At 50.9% G+C, this 8,980-nt stretch overlaps 1 protein-coding gene across 2 annotated transcripts; it reads right to left on the reverse strand.

The window, feature by feature from the left end:
* Nucleotides 1–2,529: 2,529 nt before the first annotated feature.
* Nucleotides 2,530–5,242, reverse strand: LOC109731884 (sugar transport protein 7). Of its 2 annotated transcripts, none has more exons than XM_073500387.1 (3): nucleotides 4,952–5,242; nucleotides 4,009–4,870; nucleotides 2,530–3,921 (listed from the first exon to the last, which is right to left on the reverse strand). In XM_073500387.1, the coding sequence occupies exons 2-3, from the start codon at nucleotides 4,363–4,365 to the stop codon at nucleotides 2,794–2,796; spliced, it is 1,485 nt and encodes a 494-aa protein (XP_073356488.1). In that variant the 5' UTR covers nucleotides 4,366–4,870; nucleotides 4,952–5,242; the 3' UTR covers nucleotides 2,530–2,793. The 2 variants fall into 2 exon arrangements, with proteins under 2 accessions (XP_073356488.1, XP_020146649.1); XM_020291060.4 differs by having other exon boundaries at nucleotides 4,009–4,325; nucleotides 4,952–5,238.
* Between the last annotated feature and the right edge of the window lie 3,738 nt (nucleotides 5,243–8,980).

The raw sequence follows: 8,980 nt of genomic DNA on the forward strand, positions 1-8,980 counted from the left end.
TTGTTAAGGCAATATCGTCCAAACTGCCTCATGATCAAGATATGCAAGCTCAAAGCAATGTTGTATCTGCGCTCCAGACACAAGTCCATTCCCTAACAGAGACTCTTTGTGAAACAAGGAGAAACATTGCTCAATTTCGTCAAGATATGCATGGTTTTGAAACCATACTATCAGACATTTGCTATGTTGTTCAGGAGCCTAGGGGAAATGAAGGCGAGGGTTATGGTGCTCCATCGGACAATACAGCATGAAAACGTAACAGTCAGGTCAAATGAACTGAGCTTCTGAACTTCTGGTGGTGCATTTATCTGCTAGACTGTTAAGTTTTATGCCAACCTTCCTTTTGTTATATAGTTGTAATTTGTTTTGGTGCGATACAAAATTTATTCTTAACGTGCAGCCACCGGCTAAAGAAAACAGCAAGCCATTTTTGTATAGTGTAGGGTGTTCCCTATATTTGCACTGGTGGCGATCTTTGATGCCGAGTGGATGTAATCTGTGCAATCGCCTTAATAGCCTAGCGTCAGTTTCGGCCTTATTTATTTCCTAGTCTTCTTTTTCCCTGGTTTGCTAGTGGCCGCAACTACCATGGGCCATATACGGGCCGTAGGATCCATGGGTCTCCTACGGGCCGACGATAAATGGGCCTGTAATCGGTGGGCCTCGGGCCGTCGGATAAATGGGTCTACATGGGCCGTAATTGGTATCGGCCCAGCACGGTAACAGGCCGTTAACAAGCCGTAGGACAGCAAAGCCTTAATTCTGTCACAGGCATAACGGGTCGTTAATGGGCCAGAATATATGACGGGCTGGAAACGGCGCAACGGGTTAACAGGCAAGAAACGGGCCGACTCTTGCCATGGGCTGAATTTGGCCCATTAGGGTAACAGGCCAGTAACGGGCCGACTCTTGCCATGGACCGAATTTGGCCCATTAGGGGAACAGGCCAGTAACGGGCCGACTCTTGCCATGGGCCGAATTTGTCCCATTAGGGGAACAGGACAGTAACGGGCCGGAAGTAATCGAGGGCCGAAAAGGAGCCCAAGAACGTATGGGCCGTCAATAGGCCGAAAGCTAACACGGGCTGGAAACGGCCCATGTAAATCACGGGCCGTTAACGGGTATAAAGAAAATTACTGTTCATTATGGGCTAGAGTCACCGTGGGCCTGTAAAGGGCCGAAAGATACGAAGGCCTCATATGGGCCGAAAGACGTCGTGGGCCATACATGGGCCGAAAGTGAAATGGGATGGTGTTTATTCGACGGCCCACATGACGTTGTTGGGCCGATTTCCTTTAGGGCCTAACGGGCCGTGAGTTAACGGGCCGTAAAATGGGCTATTTGCGAAGAGACCGTTAATAGGCTTTTCATGGGCCAGCCCGTTAACTTTTGACCAAGTCAAACGGGCCGGCTTAGTAAGCTAAATGGGCCAGTGATGGGTCGTGGCACATGTCGACATATCATAGGCGCCTATCTGACCCACTAACGAGCTGACACGTGTTTCGCCCGGCCAATAAGAATTTTACACGTGGAAATTTCCCATTGATCGGGGCTGTTAACGGGTTATCGGATCCAAAACCCGACCCGATAGCTTAACGGCGTTCCGTTACGGTGGATGCCACGTGTCGGTCACCCTTGACGAAAGCACTTCTGTGACGCGCGATTTATCGTCATGGAAGTGGATACTTCCGTGATGATAATTTTGGTAATGTCATGGAACACTTCTACGACAGCACAGGTATGTTTATCTTGATTCTGTCATAAAATCGTCATGGATGTACATGCATGACAAAAAACGCGACCTACTGTGACAAACACGTATCATCACGGAAGTGTATTTTTTTGTAGTGCAATTGACCGAGTCATAAGCTCTCAAAGTCCAGCTTAAGGATTACTGCTTTGCTACCTTTCTTACGAATGTCATGGATAATTTCGTGAAGATAAAGAACTCCATCCAGGATGAATCGCCCTTTAACAAAGGCAGACTGATAAGGGAAGAGAGTACGGTGTGCAACAGGTGAGAGACGAGAGCATAGCCTTTGTGGGGGGGGGGGCTTCCCAAAGTTATTAATAAGGGCAATATGTCTGAATTGAAGATCAAGTCCGCGCCCTTGACTTTAGGAATGAGGATGATGACAGCGTAGTTAAGCCTGGAAATATCAACTGTGCCCAAACATAACCCTTGAATCACAGCACAAACAAGAGTAGTTTAAAGAACTGTACGAGCGAGAAAAAGGGTCTGGCTGCGGATAAAATGCTGTGTCCTTTTAGAGGTCTACGTTTTAGATGCCCTTAGGGCAATGTACAATGGTACTATTTTAGAAGTGTCACGTATGATAAATGCTAAGGCGAAGGAAAGAGAAATAATAAGAAGAAATTTGTCTTCTCTTATTTAAGAGATGATCTCTCAGGACAATATGTTTCATCATGTTTTTAGGAATAGCTAATTATTATTAAAGATAAGACTAAGATATAACGTATTGTAGACATACATTTTTGTCACCTCTAAATTACATGCTTAGTGATCCGTTTTAATAGAATGCACAGATCGGAGTGCTTACCTCCATCGATCGAAAGAGACCGAGAGGGCATAGGTCAAATACACAAACTGGCATCCCGTACAAAATACTGGAGATGACTAACACCACACTAGTACCACTATATATGTGCATGTGCGTCTCCTTAGGCACGCTAGGACAAATGGTGATCACGCCCTGCGCATGGTATCTAGGCGTACGTACGACGCGTGCATGTGCTCCTATCAAAACATTCGCTGTCCGTTGATAATGATCTTCACTTGTGGACGTTGCAATCAGCTCCTGCAAGATCACTATCCCCACGGCCGTCACCGGGTCCCCAGCCGTCCTCGAGCGGCATCGTCGGCATTGCCGGCATGATGTTCTTCCAGAATCTATGCTTGCTCCAGAGCAGCACCATCTCCTCAATCGGCACGCCCTTGGTCTCCGGCAGGAAGACATAGACGAAGCCGGTCATGACGGCGATCCAGCCGGCGAAGAAGATGAAGATGGCGTACTTGAAGACGCATAGCAGCGACAGGAACGCCTGCGCGATGACGAAGGTGAAGAAGAGGTTGACGGCCACCGTGATGCTCTGCCCCGCCGACCGCGTCTCCAGCGGAAAGATCTCGCTCGGCACCGTCCACCCTAGCGGACCCCACGACCACCCGAACGCGAGCATGAAGAGGCAGATCACGAAGACCACCGCGGTCGAGCAGCCCCGCGATAGATGCTTGTCTGAGCCGAACTCCACCCCCAGTATCGCCGCCACGATCACCTGGCAGATGATCATTAGGATGCCGCCGCTGATGAGGAGCTTCCTCCTACCGAGGCGGTCGACGGTGGCGATTGAAATGAGCGTGGAGAACAAGAGTACGGCGCCGGTGAGCATAGACGAGTAGAGGGACCAGCTGGCGCCGAAGCCCATGCTCTGGAACAGCACCGGCGCGTAGAACAGGATGGAGTTTATGCCCGTCAGGATCTGAAACGCCGGCATGCACACGGCCATCACCAGCTGCGGCCGGTTGCGCCGCTCGAGGATGTTCCGGAACGGATGCTTGATGGTGTTGGCCAGTTCACTCGCCTCCGCCATGTCCGTGAACTCAGCGTCGACGTCCGTGGTGCCACGGATCAGCTCCAGCACGCGCCGGCCCTCCTCAACGTGCCCGCGCTCGATGAGGCTATTCGGCGTCTCCGGGAGGAGGAACCCGCCCACCGTCATCAACAGCGCCGGTGCTGCCACGAGGCCAAGCGAGAGTCGCCACCCCCACGGCTTGATTTTCTGCGTGCCGTAGTTGATCATGTTCGCCGAGAAGATGCCGAGCGTCGTCGCGAGCTGGAACATCATGTTCAGCCCGCCGCGGAGGTGCGCCGGCGCCATCTCCGACAAGTACAGCGGCACAGCCTATGATGGCACCAAGAACTTTGTTGAAGTGGCAATTCTACAAGCACATGCAATCGCCCACTCGCCGTATGTATGAGCTTACCACACCTGATTGCCGAAACCGATGCCGACTCCAAGCATGACGCGGCCGAGGATCAACGTCGTGAGGTTCGCAGCCGCGGCGTTTAGGGCTGCGCCGATAAGGAAGCTGATGCCGCCGCAGATAATACTGGCGCGACGGCCATAGTTCCTTGTCACCGGTGCGGCTGCAAGCGTAGAGACTTGGCCGGAAAGGTATAGGATGGAGGTGAAGGCGGAGAGGGCCTGGTTGTCGTACTTGCAGTAATTGTTCAGGGTCACCAAGTTCTTTCGCCGGAACACCGCCGGGAAGAACCTCTCAAGGAACGGGTCCATGGTGTTCACTCCTGTTTCGATATGCGCAACAAGTGAGACACGGAATGACATGAACACAAAGAAGGAAAAAATTCCCTCAAAAAAAGGAAAAAAAGTTTTTTTTTAGCCCAAACCATTGTCTGATCCGTCTCATAGGGATTTTCCCGTTAGTGCATGCATGGAAACTAGTACCTCATAAACTTGTCGTGTGTGGTCATATGCCTTGTCACATAACTTGTGATGTCAATTGATATTACAAGTTGTCTAGAACTCGATCGCTTAAATAGTTTGATATTTATGAAAATAATTCACACAATTATGAAGAGTTTGGGATTGAAATCAAAGTTTCGGATCTGGCACTGGCACTGCAGCGTGTTACGTGATTACTCTACTAGTCGTCTAATAGCATGCGTTGTGAATGTCTTCTGCTGCCTCCAAACACTCTCCTTCCTCTCATAGGAGGTCTCCATATGCATGTTTGCAGCTTTCGGCCTCTAAGCAAGGTAGCCTCTTGCCCTCTTCGCTTAGAGGTTGTCTCTTCCAACTAGAATAATCTAGTTGCCCCCAAGTGACTCGACTGAGATAAAAGAAAAGGATGGAACAACATGATCATGATTGTTCATGCACTAGCAAGCTAGCTAGGTGGGTGCGTACGTACCGGAGATCCCGATGTCGTAGCCGAAGATGGAGCCCCCGATGGCGGCGACGATGCACGCCATGGCGACGGCGAACGTCATGTGGCCCTTGTACTCCGCCGCCCTCTCCTTCTTCACTCCCAGAGGAGCCATGCTGCCAGCCATCTCCTGCTCCTCTCCTCTCCTCTCCGGGAATTCAAGTCAAGCGAGGGTTGTACCTATGTTAAGCCCAAGGAACAAGAGCTCTCTCTACACATAGCATAAGCCATGCGCGAGCTAGCTTTTGTAGCTCCTCAGAGGGGAGTGACGGCAGTGGCGGGGGCGAGTGACATCGCCATCACATCAGGTGTTCGCGACACGCACGACGCCGACATGGCCTCCTGGCCAGCTCGCGCCGGTCGATCAGTGATCGCGCCATCAAGGCACTGAGCGGGAGCGTGTGCACGTGGCGCCGCTCTCTGCGCGCCTCGCGTCGACGTACATTGCCACCCGGAGGTTCTTTTTTTTTCGATTATACATATATATGCAAGGAGTCCCACACCGGGCCCTCAATTTCATCACGAAATTGAGTGGCTGCACAGCATCCACCACCACCGGTACAGACCAAAAGAATTTCTCTCCATATAGCGATCAGGGGCGGCAAGAACGCTAATAAAGCAAGACCATAACCAGGAGAGAAAAAACGGAAAGTGCATGAATTAGGATGCTGATTGGTTGCTGTCAACAATTGACATGCCAAATGTTGACAAGTCTGAAAAAATAGGCTACCAAGTGATTTTTGTCAACCTCTAAAAAAATTGTCAACTTTCGACAACGTTTGATTTTTTATTTTTTATTTCAATAATGCAGCCTTGTCAAATATTGGTATCAAACCAATCAGCCTCTATACTTGTTTCAGAGTCAGGGGTCGCTACACGCTATGATAGCATGAAAACACCACTTGGCATGAGTAGTAAGCCATATCAAAAACAATGAACAATGATAGCATGAAAACACCTTCACACAGAACATCTTAGGGTAGGGAATAGAGTTCAGCAGACGGCTACATCATCAGCCTCGACACAAGAAAGAAAAATTCAGCCATGCAGTACATCGCCAATTTCCTCGATACAAGATTCCCACCAAGCATTCACCCAAACATCTTATGTGCCGTCAAGGCCATTTTTGTTGTCCCCTACGGCCAGCGCCTTTGTAGCACTTCTCCCAAAGAAAAAAAAGGCCTTAGAGCATCTCTAGCAGATCCTGCATCACACCCCGACCCGTAAAATAACCGTTAAAATACGGGTCAGCACGAAAAATCCTACCCGATCAGACACCGCATACGCGTCCGACCCGTAAAATTTTTTACGGGGCGCGGCAAAAGATCTCCCCCGACCTCTAGATTCACGTGGTGGGAGGACGACCCGAGCTTGGCCCCTATCCGCAGCGAGATTTGGCGGGAGGGGCATTTCCGCGCGGCCGTTCCCGCTCCCCCCACCCTTCGCCACCATTGCCCCCGCCACCTCCCGCTCCGGTGCATCTTCCCCGGCATTCCTTCGCCGCCATGGATGACTCCCTGCTGTCCCTCGTCACTGTCGAGGTCGCGCACGCTCAATCCCCTCGGGCGGATCTCGTCGCCGGCCATGTTGGCCCCGCCGTCACCCAAGGCACCATTGGGCCTGCCCGCAAGCGGCAGGATAACGTGGTCGTGCAGGGTGGGAATCCGGCTACCCCCGCCGGGAAGGCCCGTGCTCCGGGCGCCGACGCCGCTGCGAGATCCCGGCCGGCAGCGGAGAAGGTCGGCAAGGTCTCCGGCGTAAAGCGGAAGAGGATTCCGGCAACAAAGAAGCCGGCTCCTTCATCCACTCCCTCCGCCCAGAAAGAGGTTCCCCGGCGATGCCGCTCAACGGTGCTGCTCCCACCGCAAGCGAGGTGTTTGACGAAATGGCCGGAAGGTATGCCTCTTCGGTCATGGCAATTTTCTTTGCTTTTCGCCATTTGCGATAGCTCGTGCTTGTTGTCGTTCACTATAGCGGTGGTTCGAACAATGCAACTGCCGAGTTCATGAACTTGTTGGACACCAACGCCGTTGACATCGATCAAGCCGTGTTCGCTGCATTCGATTACAATGAAACGGAGGGCGGTGTGGATGATCATGGTGGTGAAGAAGAAGTGGAGGAGATAGATGAGGGGGTGTATGAGCAATCGCAAACAAGAAGTGGAAAAAGCCAGAGATCGAAGAACTACACAATCTTGGAAGATCAAATCTTGATCAGGGCATGGAGTGCGGTGTCTCTTGATGCATACGGGTACTTCTCAAACTGCCAAGAGGTATAGGCAAAGGATCGAAGATCAATACTTCCGCATGATGGCAAAGTATCCCAATAGGACTCCACGCACCTTTCGGTCACTCCAAGGGCGTTGGGACGTGATCAAGCATATTTGCAGCCATTGGACAGCTTGCTTGGAGCAAGTATGCAATGCACCTCCAAGTGGAACCGTGGCATCCGACTATGTGAGTTTGTTTTAACTTTGTTCAAGTTGTGCGCATCATATGTTGGGAAACGTAGCATGCAATTTCAAAAGTTTCCTACACTCACGCAAGATCTATCTACGAGATGCATAGCAACGAGGGGGGAAGAGTGTGTCCACGTACACTCGTATACCGAAAGCGGAAGCATTTGAAAACGCGGTTGATGTAGTCGAACTTCTTCTAGCTCCGACCGATCAGGTACCGAACGTACGGCACCTCCAAGTTCTGCACACGTCCAGCGCGATGACATCCCTCGCCCTCTTGATCCAGCAAGGTGTCGAGGAAGTACATGAGTTCCGTCAGCACGACGGCATGGTGACGGTGATGGTGATGTGATCCGCGCTGGGCTTCGCCTAAGCACTATGAAGATATGACCGGAGGCGTAAACTGTGGAGGGGGCGCCGCACACGGCTAGGAATAGATGTTGTGTGTTCTACCGGTGCCCCCCCCCCCACACACACACACACATATATATATATATATAGGTTGGAGGGGAGGAGAGGCAGCCAAGGGGCGCCCCAAGTAGGACGAATCCTACTTGTGGGGTCCTCCCCAATTCGGCCTCCCCCCTCTCCATGTATGCATGAAGGGGAAGGAAAGAGGGGGGTGAGGGAAGGAAGTGGGAATCCTAATTCACACTTTCCTTTCCCTTCTCCCCTTTCCTTCTCCTCCTCCTATAGTCTTATAGGGCGCACCAGCCCCTTGTGGGATGGTGTGTTCCTTCACAAGGCCCATATGGCCCATAGGATTGCCGGGGGTACCCGAAACACCTTCACGTGACCCGATAAGTACACGATACCCTTCGGAACACTTCCGGTATCCGAATACCATCGTCCTATATATCAATCTTTACCTCTCGACCATTTTGACACTCCTCGTCATATCTATGATCTCATCCGGGACTCCGAACAACATTCGGTCACCAAATCACATAACTCATATAATATTATATCGTCATCGAACGTTAAGCGTGCGGACCCTACGGGTTTGAGAACTAGACCGAGACACCTCTCCGATCAATAACCAATAGCGGAACCTGGATGCTTATTGGCTCCTACATATTCTACGAAGATATTTATCGGTCGAACCTTTTATGACAACATACGTTATTCCCTTTGTCGGGGCAACGATCGGGACGGCGATCTACATCAACAATCTTGCTACTGTCAACACCAACTCTCTCCCCCTCTATGCAGCGGTGTAACACCCCTTCTCCCCGCTGTAATCTCTACTTAAACATGGTGCTCAACTCCATATATTATTTCCCAATGATATATGGCTATCCTATGATGTTTGAGTAGATCCGTTTTGTCCTCTGGGTTAATCGTGATCTTGGTTGGTATGATTGTATATTTTATTTATGGTGTTGTCCTACGGTGCCCTCCGTCTCGCGCAAACGTGAGGGGTCCCCATTGTAGGGTGTTGCAATATGTTCATGGTTCGCTTATGGTGGGCTGCGAGAGTGTTGTCATTTGATGAACGGAATCACATCATTAGGAGAATGATGTGATGGACAAGACCCATCCGTTAGCTTAGCATA

This window comes from Aegilops tauschii, chromosome 5, assembly GCF_002575655.3.
Source record: "Aegilops tauschii subsp. strangulata cultivar AL8/78 chromosome 5, Aet v6.0, whole genome shotgun sequence".
Classification (NCBI taxonomy): domain Eukaryota; kingdom Viridiplantae; phylum Streptophyta; class Magnoliopsida; order Poales; family Poaceae; genus Aegilops; species Aegilops tauschii.